This window comes from Dipodomys merriami, unplaced genomic scaffold, assembly GCF_024711535.1.
Source record: "Dipodomys merriami isolate MVZ:Mamm:240054 unplaced genomic scaffold, mDipMer1.0.p SCAF_184, whole genome shotgun sequence".
Taxonomy (NCBI): Eukaryota; Metazoa; Chordata; class Mammalia; order Rodentia; family Heteromyidae; genus Dipodomys; species Dipodomys merriami.
The window spans coordinates 981,786-999,509 of NW_027203204.1; the positions used below are offsets into that span (position 1 = coordinate 981,786).

The window sequence follows — 17,724 nt, forward strand, 5'->3', positions numbered from 1 at the left end:
GATCTCAGCCTCCTGAATAGCTAGGATTACAATTGTGGGCCACCAGCACCCGCCTAGTTTACTCATCTTTTTGTTGTTGTTGTTGTTGGTCACTGGGCCTGAAGTCTGGGCCTAGGCGCTGTCCCTCAACTCTTCAGCTCAAGGCTAGTGACCTACCACTTGAGCCAATTATGGCTCAAGGCCATTTCTGGCCTTTTCTGCTTATGTGGTATGGAGGAATCGAACCCAGGGCCTCATGCAAGCAAGGCAAGCACTCTTCCACTGAGCCACCTTCCCAGCCCAAGTTTACTCATCTTTAATAATTTTTTTTTTCATTTCAAGAATAGTGGTCTCCCAGGCAATAAAAATATGCTGGATAATATAATAAAATGGAGGTTGAAATGAGGGAAATTTAAGGAAAAGAAAAAAAAATTACATTCATTACTACCAAATTCACATGTTTAGAAATTACACTCCAGAATCAGCTCCCTTCTTAGTATCCTTGTTTTGTTTTTGTCTGTTGTGGGGCTTGAACTCTGGGCCTAGACGCTGCCCCTCAGCTCTTCAGCTCAAGGCGAGCGCTCTACCACTTGAGCTACTACACCACTTCCGGTTTTCTGGTGGTTTTATTGGAGATAGGAGTCTCACAGTCTTTCCTGCCCGGGCTGGCTTTGAACCGTGATCCTCAGATCTCAGCCTCCTGAGTAGCTAGGATTACAGGTGTGAGCCACCAGCGCCTGGCTCCCCTGAGCTTTTTTGCTCAAAGCTAGTGCTCTTCCACTTTCAGCCAGTGCCACTTCAATTTTCTGAGGGTTAATTGGAGATAAGAGTCTCATTCACTTTGCTGCCAGATCTCAGCCTCCAGACTAGCTCAGACTATAGGCATCAGCAGCGCCGGCCAAAGTACTTATCTTTAATCAGCTTCAGGCTCCAAACCTTGGAAATTATGTTGGGGAGTCCTCCCTTTAAGGAAAGACTCCCTTTAAGGAGGACTCTAACCTAACCTCAAATCCCTAGATTCTTCCTTTAACATCTCTAATTCCAAATGCATAAGCAATTTTTATTATGTATCTATTTAACATTAGTTCCAGGAGACACTACAGTGGTAGAAAGGAGTGTGTAGGATGTGGAGATATATACAAACATTGCTACTAAACAAGTCTAATAAGTACATGAATGGTTGAGAAATATTACCAAGATTGCAAAGTCATATGTTATCTGGTTGGGATAATCAGGAATTTCTGGGGATGGAGAATGGTATCCAGTCTGAGCCTTGCCATGGAGATCTAACCTGGATAGAGCTAACTGGGAAGGAAAACATTCAGGGAACTGGGAACTAAAGATCCGGAAGGGTAAGAAAAGAGCTGGGGCCAGGTAGTCTTTGAACACTTGCCTGAAAGGCATTAACTTATAATGATGGGTAGGTCCATACATCAGTCTGTCCCTTCCTCTTTTTTCTTGTGTATTGGGATTGGGATCTGAACTCAGGGCTTCACAGTCTCACGTGGCTTTCTCTGCTTACATCCAATGCTCTGCCACTTGAGTCATGCCTCTAGCTCAGGTTACTCTCTATTGTTTGCACCTTCCTTAGAGCTGACACCTACTTTCACCAGGAAACCTCAGGTGCAAAACAAATTTAGGTCGGGCGCCAGTGGCTCACGCCTGTAATCCTAAATAATCAAGAGGCTGATATCTAAGGATCACGGTTTCAAAGACAGCCTGGGCAGGAAAGTCGGTGATTCTTATCTCCAATTAATCACCAGAAAGCCTGAAGTGGTGCTATGGCTCAAGTTGTAGAGCACTTGCCTTGAGCTGAAGAGCTCAGAGATAGCTCCCAGGCCCAGAATTCAAGCCCCAAGACCAACCAAAAAAGAAAAAAAATAGTGGCAGATACCTTTGTGTTCAGTGTTCCTTCTGCATCTAGACTGCAATTAGGAAAGGTGGACTCCATAGGTACTAATGAAGATTGCTTAAGCTTGAGGATTATTCTGGGGATATTTCAAACCTGACAACCTTCTACAATCCTACCTGATCTAAGACTGAAAATACTAATTTAGTCCTTTCTAAATCTGCATTCAGATTATGGCTTCTTTGCTCAAGGATTTACGACTACTATCACCTACAATAGGTCATTCAAATCCTTTTGCCTGAAATCCAAGTTATGAAAAATAAACTTCTGCTGGGTACCAGTGGCTCATGCCTGTAATCCTAGCTACTCAGGAGGCTGAGATCTGAGGACTGCTATTAAGACTCTTATCTCCAATAAACTACTCAGAAAAAGTCAGAAGTGGCACTGTGGCTCAACTGGTAATGTGTTTGCCTTGAGCAAAAGAAGTTTAGGGACAGAGCCCAGGCCCAGAATTCAAGTTCCAGGACTGGCCAAAAAGAGAAAAGGAAAGAGAAATCAAATTCCACTAACCCCTTTTAACCTTTTTTTTTTTTTTTTTGGTAGGTCATGGGGCTTGAACTCTGGGCCTGGGTGCTTCAGCTCAAGGCAAGTGGGCCTGTGCGCTTCAGCTCAAGGCAAGAACTCTACCACTTGTGCCACAACACCACTTCCGGTTTTCTGGTGGTTAATTGGAGATAAGAATCTCATGGACTTTCCTGCCCAGGCTGGCTTAGAACCATGATCCTTAGGTCTCAGCCTCCTGAGTAACTAGGATTGTAGGCGTGAGCCACAGGTGAGCGGCCCTTATCTATTGTAGCTGTTACTATTCCTCTGAATCAAACTTTTTCTAAAGGAGCTAAATTATAACAGCACTAGTGTCTCAGTCTTCACTGAGTTTAAACTTAAACTAGACAATATTGTGTTTTTCAGGCATACTAAAACATAACTTTTATGCAAATATAAGAATTCTGCAGCCTTTGAATGGTCTTCTCAAAAGTATTTCTGAATCCAAAATTGTTTTCAGAATATATAAATGTAAAAGAATAGTTAAATAACACTGATAAAGCAGCATTCTTTGTTAGTAGGAATGCAATGGTAGATGTATGCATATGTAAAAAAAAAAAAAACCAAACAACCCAGTAAATATACTGTATAAATAGACTAACTCTTAGATATAAAGTTTACACCAAAATAAACTCTGGTTTAAATTTAAATATCACTGTGCTGATACCTGTGGTTTAACTGAATGGATGGCAAGTTACAAGAAAATTTTCTAGTAAAACACTACAGGAAATGAAAATGATAACACACTGTACTCACTGTTTAAGTTCTGATCACACACTATACTTGGTAAAGTTGTAGATGTTAGGCTTAGTGGCAAACCAAACTTTTTAACCAAGGCTGGCTCAGAACTCCTATCAAACACTAAATCTTCATTCCTCCAACTATCAACTTCAGGATTGTAAGCATGTGCCATAATACTAGGCCAGCAGCAGGCATATTTGCTCTTTGATGGTTCTAAATGCTCACACATTACTTCATAGAGCATGCTTGTTTCTCTCACCACGATATAAGTTCTTGGTGGCCACATATCTAATTTAGTTTGTATTTATATTCCTATTTGCTTTCCGTGTTTGATGAAAAGTTTTCAATAAGGATGGAATGATTGAATCAAAGTAAAATGATGGAAAGGCCCAGAGTACTACATTTCTAGCAGATTCACTTCATTTCTCACATGAGTTGATACGTTCAATTTCCAGGAAACATTTTACTTTATCCCCAACCAAATGTGAACAACAAAAAACACTTCTCATCTATACCCATTTTCTACTCTATTATTTAATATATATTATACATATTTATTTAAAACTGCCTCTGAAGGCTTCCTAACATTCAGTAACTTTCTCAGATCTTTTTCCCCCTAAAATAGCTAATTCAGAATCCCAAGGAAGCTTAAAACTTGTTTTGCTCAGAATTAGTCTAAGAGACTAATAATGGGTAAAATTAGCAAAGAACGAGTGGTGGGGAGATAAGTCCTCAAAACAGTAGTAAAGCAAATTTATCAACTCTAAGAAAGCAGGAGACGAAATCTTCGGGGGTCGGACCCAGACTTCTCAAATTCTATCCCCTCCTGGCTCCACCTCTCCATACAGCCTATGAGAGAGCAGGGCCACAGGCCACTCCCAGGATGCCACGCGACGGGAGCGGATGCCTGCAAACACGCATCTCCCCACGTCAACATCCCACCAACAACGCGGGTCTCCCGGCGTGAGCTTTTGGCTAGGACCGGAACACCTGAGTCCGCATACCAGTCCCCGCTTCCTTCCGCCCGGCCTGCAGCCTTACGCAAGTCGCCTGCTCTCTTTGGGCCTGTTTCCTGGTCTGTGAAAAGTAATGATTCTCTTATCGACCATGGGGAGATGAGGAGCGTTAAGCAACCCTGAAGAGATGCCAGAGGCTTTCGAACTTACTTATGGCTTTTAAGCTCGCGGGGCTCACCAAACATCCCAGAAAAAAATCTCTGAGCCACCTCCGCTTCTCCCTTCCCGCCCCACGTTAGTTCTCAGGCCGCTCCCTCCGGGCCGTCTCCCTGTAGGAGCCTTGCGGCGCTGCCTGCCGTACCTGCAGCCACCTGGCCAGCGGGACCCTCCTGCTGACCCATGACGAAGTCTTGTACGAGGCCCCACAGGGCTCCAGTAGGTGCTGCCGCCTCCAGAGCGGCGGCGGCAGCCATGACGCTAGCCAAAGAACGTGGGTGGGGAAGTGGGAGGGGCGCGAGACAGGCCCCTACGCGCACGCGTCTTCGGGGCCAATCGTTGAGCGAAGTTCTCGGGGGCGGGACCCTACCGGGTCACGTGCCTGCCGGCTCCCAGCCAGGCAGTTCCAGGAGGGACGGGTCGGCTCCTCCCTGAGGGGCGGGGTCTGGGGCGCGGGGAGGGGAGGTGGCTGCCGGGCACGCAGTCGGGGGGCCGTTGAGGGCGCAAAATTCCTGGCGGGGCTCCCCGGGGGACCGGCGGCAGGGCGGGCACCTGGCTGGGTGGGGCTGAGGGGCGGTACGCATCCCATCGAAAGCCAATGAGAAAACCAGGCCTGGCTCGAGGGGCGTTGCAGTCGGTCACATGCGCACCTGGGGCGGGTGGTGGCGGCGCGGCGGGCGCCGCGAGCCGGCGGAAGGGAACGGGGCCGGGCTGGGGCGGGGTTAGGCAGGTGAGTGACAGGCTCTAGGGGGACGGCCCCAGCTGGGAGCCCCGAGAGAGCCTGGAGTAGCTGCGGCGGTTCCCGCCCCCCTCCCTCCGCCCCTCCGGTGGGACTGGTCTTTGGCCGGACACGGTCGTGGGCCCCCCTGGCCCGGCCACCTGGGATTGTGCTGGGAGCCGGCCACCTCCCTCTCTCCTAGCCCGCAAAGTTTGTGGCGAAGCCGTCGCCGGGCAGAGAGCGCCCCAAGGGAGATCTGGGAGCGCCTGATGCCGGGCGGCTGGAGCCGTTGACCGGGGCGCCGCCGTCCGGGACGGGAGTGCAGAGCAGCCGGCTGCCCGCCGCCTCCGGTGCATGGGGACCAACTGAGGAGCCAGCATGGGCAACTGCGTGGGGAGACAGCGTCGGGACAGGCCAGCCGCCCCGGGACACCCCCGCAAACGAGCAGGTAACTCAGGACGGGGGCAAGGCCACGATGCCCGACCAGTTTTCCCTTGCTTGCCCGAGCCTTGGGCTTCGCGAGCGACCTCCCCGCGGCTCCTGGCGTCTGGGCTGCCCCGGTGGCTACTCGGAGGCAGGCGGGTCCCTCCCCAGCGCCCGGTGGCCGGGAGAGCGAGTTGGGCCAACTAGGAAGCGCCGACCCGACTGCGAGACCAACTCGCTCCAACTGGGAAGCTCCTGGTGAGGGCGGGGGCAGGAAATGTTTGCCGACCGCAGCGGGGCCAGCCGTGGGGCGGGGGGTGGCGGGGGGAGCCCGAGGGCGCTGCTGGCCTGGCATTCCGGGCTGGGGTCGGACGCCGGTCGGTCTGGGCGACTTGCGTCCCCCGAACTCGAAGCGAGATCGACGAGCACAGTCGCTCTTTCCAAAGACAAGACTGTCATGATCGGGCTGCAGTTCATGCCTGCTGGAATCCGACTTGCAAAAGCAGCGCAGGACGCTGGGAAAGAAATCTTTATTTTCAACCCGCGGGGCTTCTTAGAGCCTTCTGGAGTCTAGGAAAGGTGGAGTGAAAGTCGCCCTCGGGTTTGTTATGATCCTTCCCAGCCCTAGGAATGAGATCCGCCCGCTGGTGATCTGGATTTGGTGGGATTTCTCCCAGCCTTGGAAATGAGATCTGCTCCCCGGTGATCCGCGAGGCCCCAGAAGTGCCGGCTGGCTTTCTTGGTGTACCCCTCCTATCCTGGCGTTTCGCCCCTGCGAGAGGTCTGGCGGTCATTTCACTGAGCCTTGTAGTTACTTCCTTCTCTGAGGGTGTCGCAAGGACCTTCTGAGAATTATAAAATAGATTTTAGAGCTAAAACTTGTCTGAATTCCAGATAGACCTAGTTCCTCCTCTGTATGTAAAAACTCAGATCCAGAGAAGTTGTGCAACTTGATCAAAGTCACACAGTTGGTTAGTAGTATAACTAGGGCAAGAACCCAATCTCATCTTCCATCCTGTTGATACATATCCCATTATGTAAGAGGAGCCACAGGCAGAGTTGTTAATGAAGTGGAAACTCTAGTTGGAGTTTCCTGCCTGCTTTGACACTGAAGGTGTGTTGCTTTGGGTGGGGGAAACATCAGGGGAAACAGGGAAGGAAGGATATCTGTGTAGCAGAGGGGATGATTTGTACTTCCAGAAATATGTTTTCATAGAAGAATGTGATAAAACTAAAATTCTCTCATGTGAGTGCAACCCTGGCCATTATTCTGACTGAGGAAAGTTGACTATCCAACCCAAGAGCTTTCTTCATTCCTCTTACTTATTCAACAAATGTTTCTTTTCTTTCTTTTTTTTTGGGGGGGGGGGTCCGGTCATGGGGCCTGAACTCTGGGCCTGGGTGCTGTCCCTCAGCTCTTCAGCTCAAGGCTAGTGCTCTACCACTTGAGCCACAGCGCCACTTCCAGCTTTTTTCTTATGTGGTGCTGAGGAATCGAACCCAGGGCCTCAGGCATGCAAGGCAAGTGCTCTACCACTGAGCCACCTTCCCAGCCCAACAAATGTTTCTTATTTATAGGTTTAGTCCTTAATTTTGTAGCATGTTCATCAGTGACAACAGTCTTCTTCCTGAAACTGTCCTCTGTTCCTTGGCTTTGGATTGATTATCTTGGTTTTTCCCTTTCTGATCACTCCTACCTACTCTCACCTTCTAGATCTGGCGGCAACCATAGTTAAGTTTAACATTTTTTTTTTTTCTCATTGCATACCCTCCTAGAGAAATCTTATTCAGTCCCACTCTTTGGCCATCAGTAAGACATCTTAATCTTCAAGCCCACATTTCAAGGTGCTCATTGAACACTGTGATGTAGATATCCCCCTCTAAAATCAAGCTCTTCATCTCTGCTTAGTCAGCTTCCCTTTGTTACCCATTCGTTCCCTAGCTGCCTGGCCTTAAACTTAGAACCTTTTTGACTTTTTGTGTTGCGTAGGAGCCTGCTGCTGCTTCTTCTGGCAAATTTTGCAGACTTACCTTGACTTCACTCCTCTGTCACCTCAAGTCCAAGTCCTCTCCCAGGTTGAAGTGAGTCTCTTACCAAGAGCAAGTTTGCCTTCGGCCATTCATCCATGCCTGTACTGTATGCTCCCAAAAGATACTTGTCAGATTAACATGGGCCTATAGTTTTCTGTTCAAAATACTTCTGTACCTTTTCACATAGAAGATTTTAACTTTCAAGACAGTTAAAGTTGGCCCTGTCCTTTTAAGACCTAATTGTCTTCTTTCCTGAACATAAGGCTACCAGTATTTGTTCAAGCCATTCTTTTCATCAAGAGTTTTTTTCATTGAGAGACTTTGTTCCTGTAAAGTTTCACCTCAAATCCCATATATTTTTTCTTTTCTCTCTCTCTCTCTCTCTCTCTCTCTTTTCTCAGGCAGGGTCTTGCTGTGTATCAGAGGCTAGCCTCAACTTGCTGTATAACCTAATTTGGCCCTGGAACACAATCTTTCTTCCTCAGCCTCCCAAGTACTGTGATTATAGGCATATACCATCACACTAGGCTTCAATTCCCTCATCTTTCTTTCTTTTTTGGGGGGGGTCTTGGTCGTGGGGCCTGAACTCTGGGCCTGGGTGCTGTCCCTCAGCTCTTCAGCTCAAGGCTAGCGCTCTACCACTTGAGCCACAGCGCCACTTCCAGCTTTTTTATTTTTGCTTATGTGGTGCTAAGGAATCGAACCCAGGGCCTCAGGCATGCAAGGCAAGTGCTCTACCACTGAGCCACCTTCCCAGCCCTCCCTCACCTTTCTTGAAATGAACTGCTTGCTGCATCTTCCTATCTACTCCAAGCAGAAGTGATAGTTTCTTTTGAGAAATCCTGCAGCTACATTACCTATACCAATTACTTAACAATGATCCACTCCATATTATTAGTCATGTCTTTGATGTTCACAGTCTTCTATCAGCAAGAACACTGCAAGCTTGGAGACCTGAGTTTTGTATTTTCCTTGTGTGATAGTTGATCTTGTCTCTCACTTACTTATATAGCTATGCACAAAACACTTAGTACAGTGACTTACACAAAGGAAGCACTCAATAATTGTTTATTTTAGAAGCTGTCCTGCCACCTGAATTTTTATGTAAACATTTTAATGAAATACACATCTGCTTAAAAAAAACCTACTTGTGAATCATTGCTTTAATTCTATAAGTACTACTATGATTAGCATTATTCATAAAGTCAAAAGCCAAGGGGACTCAGTAGGATGACAGATTTGGTACAAGGAAAGGAATCCTTCTTAACTTCACAGCATGCACCTGGCATTCCTGTAACATGTGCAACTTACCCTTTAACAAGGACACAGTTTCATGTTTTAAGACTAATGCCTAGTGCTGGATGGGGTGGCTTAGTGGTAGAGCACTTGCTTGGCATGTATAAGGCCCCATATTTGATCCCCAGTATTTGTGGGGTGGGGAAACAGTGCCTGAAACCCCCAGCTCCCTCAGTAGCCCTTACCTTTCCTTTCTTACTGATGGTGACGTATTGGGAAGAAACCCTCGACAGTGAGAGAAAGCCAGAATTCTATTACAAGGCTTCTGCTCAGTGATCCTGGGCATGTTAACAAGTCTCTCTGGGCTATTCTTCCATTGTATCAGAAGGGGAGGAGTTTTTACAAGTCCATTAGAGCTGTTTGTCTTCTCCCTAAAAGTGAATGTTCACAACTAGAGTTATTGATGTGAAATCTATGCCTTGTAATGATAACCTTAATTTTCTCTTTACAGGTGAAGGAATGACTCAGTGCCTTTGGTCAGAGATTCTTGCAGTAGGTTGAAGTATTAGGCAGTCTTTTTTCCTTGTCAATCAATCCTTGTGATTGCTACTCTTTTTTTTTTTTTTTTTTAAATGTCAGTTGTGGGTCCTGAACTCTGGGCCTGGGCTCAGCTCAGTGGTAGGCTAGCACTCTACTACTTGAGCCACAGCTCCACTTCTGGCTTTTTCTGCTTATGTTGTGGTGCTGAGGAATCAAACCCAGGGTACTCTACTATTGAGCCACCTTCCCAGCCCTCTTTTTTTAAAAAAAATTTTATTTTATTGTAAAGATGCTGTACAGAGGGATTACAGTTACATGAGTTAGGTGTAAGGTAATGAGTACATTTCTTGTGGAGCATTGTTACCCCCTCCTTTGTTTTTCTCCTACTATCCCTTCCCTCCCCCTGATTGCTACTCTTTTTTTGTTTTTGTTTTTTTTTTTTGGGTCTGGTTGTGGGGCCTGAACTCTGGGCCTGGGCACTGTCCCTCAGCTCTTCAGCTCAAAGCTAGCGCTCTACCACTTGAGCCACAGCGCCACTTCTGGCTTTTTTTCTTTTTGCTTATATGGTGCTGGGAAATCAAACCCAGGGCCTCAGGCATGCAAGGCAAGCGCTCTACCACTGAGCCACCTTCCCAGCCCCATTGCTACTCTTTTGTTGTTGTTGTTGTGTTGTTATTATTACAGGTACTGAAGTCTGAACTTAGATCCTTGAACTTGCTTGGCTAGCTTGCTCTGCTGGTACTCTGCCACTTGAGTCATGCCTCCAGCCCAACTTTTTGCTGTTTATTTTGGAGATGGAGTTTTGGGGACTTTCTGCCTGGGCCTTGAACTGCCATCTATCTGAATCTCAGCCTTCTGAGTGCTAAGATTATAGGTGTGAGCCATTGACACCAGGCTTGTTACTCTTTTTTATTAGTAGTAGTAGTAGTATTTATTAGAAAAGCGTTGTGTGCAGGAGTTACTGTTTCATAAGTCAGATAATGAATACATTTCTTTTTGGACAATGTTACCCCTTCCTTGCTCTCTTCCTCTCTTCCCTCCTATCCCCATCCACAAGTTACAAAATTCATGCTGAATTGGTTCCTCCATCTTTTGTTATTTCTTATTCTCTGAATGCATTCTCAGTAGGCTGAGGACTCTCTTAACCCGGTCCTGGATGTCCTTGAATGTTTCTGAGAATACTTGGGCATCTACTCCTTTGGAGAGGCTTCAGCCACCTCATCAATCTAACCCAGGTAGTTCCCCTAGGAACTGTGTAAAGCAGTCCAGCTTTTCCTCAGACCTTGCAAGAGAGAAATAGAGATGGTAGAACAGGCAAAACTCTTACCCAGCCCCACCCTTTGAGAATGTGGCAGGGCTGAAAACCAAATATCTGCCTCTGTGATATGTCAGGCATATCCATTTGTTTTTGGAATCTCAAGCTCAGGATGGACAGACTCAGCTCCCTGTTTGGGGGTGGCTGGGCTTGGTACTATGTTTGTAGGGAGTCTGCTTCTTGTGTGGGCAGTGTGGCTATTCTTGAAGGAGTAACTGGGCAACTTCTCCATTTGCTCAGTAAATATGTACTGAATGCTGGGCATCTTGCTGGCTGTGAGTAGACCTCATTCTTGGCCACATGGAGCTTACAGTCTTAGGGTGGAGGCAGACAAATACAAATTACATGTGATCATTTGTATAAATGCTGTAGGATTACACACACAGTTACATATTGTGTATATTGGTGACTCCCACATTTATAATCGTAGCGCATCCTCTCCAACTTCAGCTTTGTAGCTTTTGTTGTCGGCTTAACACATTTGATGTCCAAAAGGATTCCCAGTTTTACATGTCCAAGCCAGAAAGGACCCCAGTTTATCTCTGCTGTTCCTCAAGTAGTTTTCTTAGTTAACAGTAATTTTATTCTTTAGCTGCCCAGGCCCCCAAAACTCTGGAATCATTCCTGACCCCTCCCTTTCTCTCAAATCCTATATCTCTTTAGTCCCTTTAATGAATAAATCTTGTTGGCATTGTCTGCAGTGTATCCTGAACCTGACTCTCTGTCTCCACTTTCACCCTAGCTAAGCTACCGTCAGCCTCTTTACTGACCTTCCTATTTCCTCCCTTGTCTCCAAACAGACTATTTCCATCACAGCAGCCAGAGCAGTACTATAAACTGTAAGTCAGATTTTGTTACTACTTTGCTCAGCCTTCTTGTTACTCAACATCTCATTCACAGTTCTGTGTTGGTCTACAAGGCATGAGTTTTGCCTGTTTGCTTTTCTTTCTTTCTTTCTTTCTTTCTTTCTTTCTTTCTTTCTTTCTTTCTTTTGTTCTAGACAATTTTTTTATTTTATTGTTAAGATGTTGTACATAGGGTTTACAGTTACATGAGTAACTGCCTTACTCATTACTTGTCGATCATTGTTACCCCTTCCCTTCCTTGTTGCCGTTTCCCGCCCCTCCCTGCACACCTCCCCCTCCCCCCCCTTTGCTTTTCTTGAGCCATCTCTGCTCTTTTTTCTTGTTCAACCCCTAGTGCCTGAATGTGTCTCTCTCCTCAGACAAGTCATTTATTTAAGGAATCAAACTCATCCTCGTTGGCCAGTTGGCCATTCTATTTAAAATTGATCTTTCTACCGGCCAATCTCACATTGTATATCTCCCTTGTTTTGTTTTTCTCCATAGTTTGTATTATTAGCTGACATTGTTGGTCTCCCTCTTACTCTGTGTGGCCAGAGATTTGGTCTTTGATACCAAGAGTATTGTCTGACATATGGTAGGTGCCTATTAAGTATTTTTTGGTTGAAATTAGCTCATATAAACAGATCTGGTGTGGCCTATAGAAGAGCAAGAATGGTCAGGCATCAGTAGCTCACACCTGTTATCCTACTTATCTGGAAGGTCTTGGCTCAGAGCCAGCCTGGGCAGAAAAGTCTGAAAGATCTTATCTCCAAATAACCAGAAAAAACTGAGTCGGAATGACATCATAATATTGCAGACTGTAACATACAACAATGTGGTTGTGTAAATTATTTCTCCTCTTGCAGATTTGTTTTAAAACCTAAAAAGGAGGATAATGGAACATTTGAAATACAAATTTCAAGCTGGGTTCTGGTGGCTCATGCCTGTAATCCTAGCTACTCAGGAGGCTGAGATCTGAGGATCATGGTTCAAAGCCAGCCGGGGCAGGAAAGTCCGTGAGACTCTTATCTCCAATTAACCACTAGGAAACCGGAAGTGGTGCTGTGGCTCAAGCAGTAGGGTAGAGCGCTAGCCTTGAGCTGAAGAGCGCAGGGACAGCACCAAGCCCAGAGTTAAAGCCCCACAACCGACAAAAAAAGAAAAAAAAGAAATACAAATTTCAAGATAAACTGTCAGGTAGAAACAAATAACAACAAAAAAGCTGAGTTAAAGGTGTAGTTCAAGTGATAAAGCACTGATCTAGCAAGCAAGTTAATTAACTAAGAGGCTGAGTCCAAACTTCAGTACTACCAAAAAATGAAGGCAATTCATCTCCAATCTTAGGAGATCCATTAGCCTACCTGTATTAAGACAGAAATCTTGAAAAAGGGTTAATGTACAACCTCATCTTGTACTAGCATCTCTCATACTCCAGCGTGGGTAAGGTCTTTAGTACCTGGGATATGATGCTCTTGGTTTGGGAGACTTTTACTGGGAGATAACAGGACTGAAGTAGGAAGGCTTAGAGTGAAATCCTCAATTCAGGTTGTTTGTTTGCCAATCCTGGGGCTTGAACTCAGGGCCTGGGCATTGTCCGTGAGCTGCTTTTGCTTAAGGCTGGAATTCTGACCCACAGCGCCATTTCTGGCCTTTTCTGTTTATGTAACAGTGAGAAGTAGAACCCAAGGCTTCAAACAGTTTACCACTAAGCCACATTCTCAGCCCCAATTCTGGTTCTAACCAGGCAGTGGCACTTTTGTCATTTCATGTGCATGTTTGTATATATAAGTGAATGTCTCTTCCAGACACATGTAGTGTTTATAAGCCGTAACTTAGGGCAAGGATGAGGTGGTCTAATAGAACATGAAGCAAGAGGGGCTGGGAAGGTGGCTCAGTGGTAGAGTGCTTGCCTTGCATGCATGAGGCCCTGGGTTTGATTCCTTAGCACCACATAAGCAGAAAAAGCTGGAAGTAGTGCTGTGGCTCAAGTGGTAGGGCACTGGCCTTGAGCTGAAGAGCTGAGGGACAGCACCCAGGCCCAGAGTTCAGGTCCCATGACCAGCAAAAAAAAAAAAAAAAAGAATATGAAGCAAGAAGTCAATCATCTGGTTTCAGGTGTGTATGCTATTGAGTTGCTAGAGAATTTTTAGAATAACAGAGTTTTAGAGCTGAAAATGAACCTAAAAGATTTCTTTAGCCTTGTTTTTCTTATCCAGCTAGTAAAAAGAGAACAAAGTTAAATGTGTCCTCTGTCTAGTTCATGGAAATATGGTGCAACCTGTATAAAAACCACATAAGCTCCTTTAGGTTTTGATTATGTTAAGGTCAAGCAGTAGGAAGTTGGTCAAGTCAAATATACTAAAAAAAAGAAAAGGTCTAGATTTTGTCACTTAGTGCGTGCGTGCGTGCTTGTGTGCATGTGTCTGTCTGTGAGCGCGCGCATGCGCGCACGTGCTTATCCCAGGGCTTGAATTCAGAGTCTAGGCATTGTTCCTGAACTTTTGTACTCAAAGCTAGTGCTCTACCACTTGAGCCACAGTTTCACTTCTGACTTTTGGTGGTTGATTGGAGATAAGAGTCTCATGGACTCATGGACTTTCCTGCCCAGGCTGGCTTTGAACTGTGATCCTCAGGTCTCAGCTTTCTGAGTAGCTAGGATTACAGGCATGAGCCTGTAATCCTTCCTTCCTTCCTGTGCCCCTTCCTTCCTTCCTCTCTTCCTCTCTTCCTTCCTCTCTTCCTCCCTTCCTTCCTTCCTTCCTCCCTTCCTTCCTTCCTCCCTCCCTTCCTCCCTCCCTCCCTCCCTCCCTCCCCCTTCCTCCCTCCCTCCCTCCCTCTCTCTCTCTTTCTTTCTTTCTTTCTTTCTTTCTTTCTTTCTTTCTTTCTTTCTTTCTTTCTTTCTTTCTTTCTTTCTTTCTTTCTTTCTTTCTTTCTTTCTTTTTTTCCTGGGTGTGGGGCTTGAACTCTGGGCCTGAGGGCTGCCTTGTCCCTCAGCTCTTTAGCTCAAGGCTTGTGGTCTACCACTTGACCACAGCACCACTTCTGGTTTTCTGGTGGTTTATTGGAGATAAGAGGCTCATGGGCTTTCTTGCCTGGGCTGGCTTTGAACCAGGATCCTTAAATCTCAGCTTCCTTAGTAGCTAGGATTATAGGCATGGGCCACCAGTGCCCAGCTTGTGCCACTTTCTTGAGTGATGATCTTGGGTTGATCATTTGTTTTGTGCTCAGTTGATCCTCTAATTAAAAAAAAAAAGACAATAATATTTCCAGTTTATTTCAATATAATGTGTGAGGACAAAATAAGCTACCACTGATTTTTTATTTTTATTTTTTGCTAGTCCTGGGACTTGAACTCAGGGCCTGGGCACTGTCCCTGAGTTTCTTTTGCTTAAGGCTAGCATTCTACCACCTGACCGACAGAGCCACTTCAGGCTTTTTCTGTTTATGTGGTACTAAGGAATTGAATCCAGGACTTCATGCGAGCTAGGCAAGCACTCTACCCCTAAGTCAACTTCCCAGCCCAACACCATTGATTTTAAAATTAGTTTCATAGCTGTCTGGTGTGTCTGAGTATGAGGTCTCAACTCAGGCTTTCATCTGACATTGGTGGGAAAGGAAGCCTTGCTTCTTTGCTTCTTCCTGGTTGTTTGTGTAGCTTTGCACAAGCCTCTTGATCTCTCTGAGCCTCCGTTCCCCTATTTATATAATGGGGTAACTTTCTACCTGATCACCTCTCAGACAAGTTGTAATTCTCAAGTGAGGTTCTGGATGAAAAGAGACTTTGTGAATTTAGAAAGTTTCAATTCAAAGCTATAGGATTTCTACACCAAAAAATATATCCGGTGATTTTTCTCTGCTGATCATTAAAGCTTGCTCTTTTATGGTACAAACTATAGAAGATATAGTTTGAAACTACTTTTAGATGGGAATCTTTCTGAAGTGATTAATATGCTTCTAGAGAGCAAACTATGTACAGCATCAGTAGCCTTCTCTTTGGGGTAGTTTGAGTTCATACCTGTAGGTGCAAAGCACCTGCTTGGTTGATGTGAGGACAAGAAGTCTTTCTCTCAAAAGTTTTATCTCAGGCCAGGCACCAGTAGCTCAGGCCTGTAATCCAAGCCACTCAGCAGAGATTGGGAGGATCAAGGTTCAAGGCCAGCAAAGCAAAAGCTGATGAGACATCCCCCCCCCCCCCCGACCCCGCCATTGAAACTTATATAAAAAAAAAAAACAACTAGGTTTAGTGGTATGTACTTGTCATTTCATCTATTGTGGGAAGTGTAAATAGGAGGATCATAGTTCAGGCTAGGCAAAAAAGTTTCATGAGAAAAAAAAGCTGTGTGTGGTGGTACATGACTGGTGTTCCAGTTATAGTGGGGACCATGAACAGGAGAACTGTAGGCCATGTTACCCTAGCAAAAAATAAAATCAGACCCTCTTTCAAAAGTAACCAGAACAAAAATAACAGGCTGGAGACGTAACTCAAGTGGTAAGAGCGTCTGCCAAGTAAACATACTAGTACTGCCTTGTGTTTAAACCCTAGTACTGCAAGGGAAAAAAAGGGTTTATTGCTGAAAAAAAGAGAGTAAGGTTAGGCAGAAGGAAGTTACTGAGAACAAGTCCATTTTTGAGAATGCCCTGCCTCAAGTTCCCAAACCTCAATACTGTATGTGCATGTGTGATTGTGTGTGTGTGAAGAGAGAGAGAGACAGAGAGAGAGAGAGAGAGTGTGTGTGTGTGTATGTGTGTGTGTCAGAGAGAGAGAGAGAAAGAGGGAGAGAGAGGGAGAGGGAGTGTGTGTGTGTGAGTGAGTGACCTGGTTCTGGATTGCAAGACTGTCATGCCTGGTTAGTTACTGTGTATATAATAATGTGAGGACTCTGGGCTTTTGAGACTCAAGACTGAAAATCCCAAACTAAATGGCTCTTGCTGCTGTGATACTTTGTCCAGGTTAGTCTTAATTCTCCTCCTCCTCCTCTTTCTTTTTTGTTGGTTGTAGGGCTTCAACTCTGGGCTTGGGCACTGTCCCTGCAGTCTTCAGCTCAAGGCAAGCACTCTACTGCTTGAGCAACAGCACCACTTCCGGTTTTCTGGTGGTTAATTGGAGATAAGAGTCTCACGGACTTTCCTGCCCAGACTGGCTTTGAACTGTGAGCCTCAGATCTCAGACTTCTGAGTAGCTAGGATTACAGGTCTGAGCCTCCAGCGGCTAGTTCTCCTCCTTCTTTCCACCTTTCAAATGCTGGAATTACTAGTGTGTACCACCATACTCAGCTAGCATGTTTTCAGTATTTATCTATATTATACAATGTGTGGTATAGCAGAGTCATAAGGTAGTCTATTTTTAGAACTTCTATACTGATTTCCATAGTGGTTGCAGTAGTTTACATCCATACCAACAGTGTTTGAGGCTTCCTTTTTCCCACATCTTCGCTAGCATTTATTGTATTTTGTTTTCTTGATGATAGCCAATCAGTTTGGTGTGAGATGAAATCTCAATATCATTTTGATTTGCATTTCTTTTATACCCTGGAATGTTAAACATTTCTCATTTATTGGCCATTTGTCCTCTCAAGAATTGTCAGTTTGGGCTGGGAAGTTGGCTCAGTGGTAGAGCGCTTGCCTTGCATACCTGAGGCCCTGGGTTAGATTCCTCAGCACCACATAAGCAAAAAGAAAAAAGCTGGAAGTGGCGCTGTGGCTCAAGTGGTAGAGTGCTAGCCTTGAACTGAAGAGCTGAGGGACAGCGCCCAGGCCCAGAGTTCAGGCCCCATGACCGGACCCAAAAAAAAAAAAAAAGAATTGTCAGTTTAACTTGCTTGCCCATTATTCATTGGATTGTTCATTGTTTTGAAGTTTAGCATTTTAAAAAATTATGCTGATCAACCTCATCCTCTCTGTTGTTTTTTTTTTTTCTTTTTTTGGGGGTCCAGTCATGGGGCCTGAACTCTGGGCCTGGGTGCTGTCCCTCAGCTCTTCAGCTCAAGGCTAGTGCTCTACCACTTGAGCCACAGCACCACTTCTGGCTTTTTTCTTTTTGCTTATGTGGTGCTGAGGAATGGAACCCAGGGCCTCATGCATTCAAGGCAAGCACTTTACCACTGAGCCACCTTCCCAGCCCCTCTGTTGCTTTCTTCATCCTACTCCCTCTTCTTAAAACAATTTCAACAAGTTTCATTCTTGTATTGCCATACATACAAATCACATATGTAGACTATATTAATCTCATAATCTTTATTCATTCTTCATTGCCCTCCCCCCTGTTGCTGGTG

General features: G+C 45.5%; 2 protein-coding genes across 5 annotated transcripts in view; one reads left to right on the plus strand and one right to left on the minus strand.

Annotated features, from left to right (window-relative positions):
- LOC138830122 (MMS19 nucleotide excision repair protein homolog) overlaps nt 1-4,612 on the minus strand; it is a 35,443-nt gene extending 30,831 nt beyond the window's left edge. For 2 of the 3 annotated variants that reach the window (XM_070026530.1, XM_070026529.1), the window contains exon 1: nt 4,490-4,612. In XM_070026530.1, the coding sequence (XP_069882631.1) occupies nt 4,490-4,601 (112 nt within the window). In that variant the 5' untranslated portion in view covers nt 4,602-4,612. The remainder of the gene's footprint in view (nt 1-4,489) is intronic. The other variant, XM_070026531.1, reaches the window with a different exon arrangement.
- Nucleotides 4,613-4,933: 321 nt separating this feature from the next.
- The window catches only part of LOC138830127 (ubiquitin domain-containing protein 1), a 59,258-nt gene continuing 46,467 nt past the window's right edge, over nt 4,934-17,724 (plus strand). The window contains exon 1 of one of the 2 annotated variants that reach the window (XM_070026539.1): nt 4,934-5,510. In XM_070026539.1, coding sequence (XP_069882640.1) covers nt 5,441-5,510 — 70 coding nt within the window. In that variant the 5' untranslated portion in view covers nt 4,934-5,440. The remainder of the gene's footprint in view (nt 5,511-17,724) is intronic. The other variant, XM_070026540.1, reaches the window with a different exon arrangement.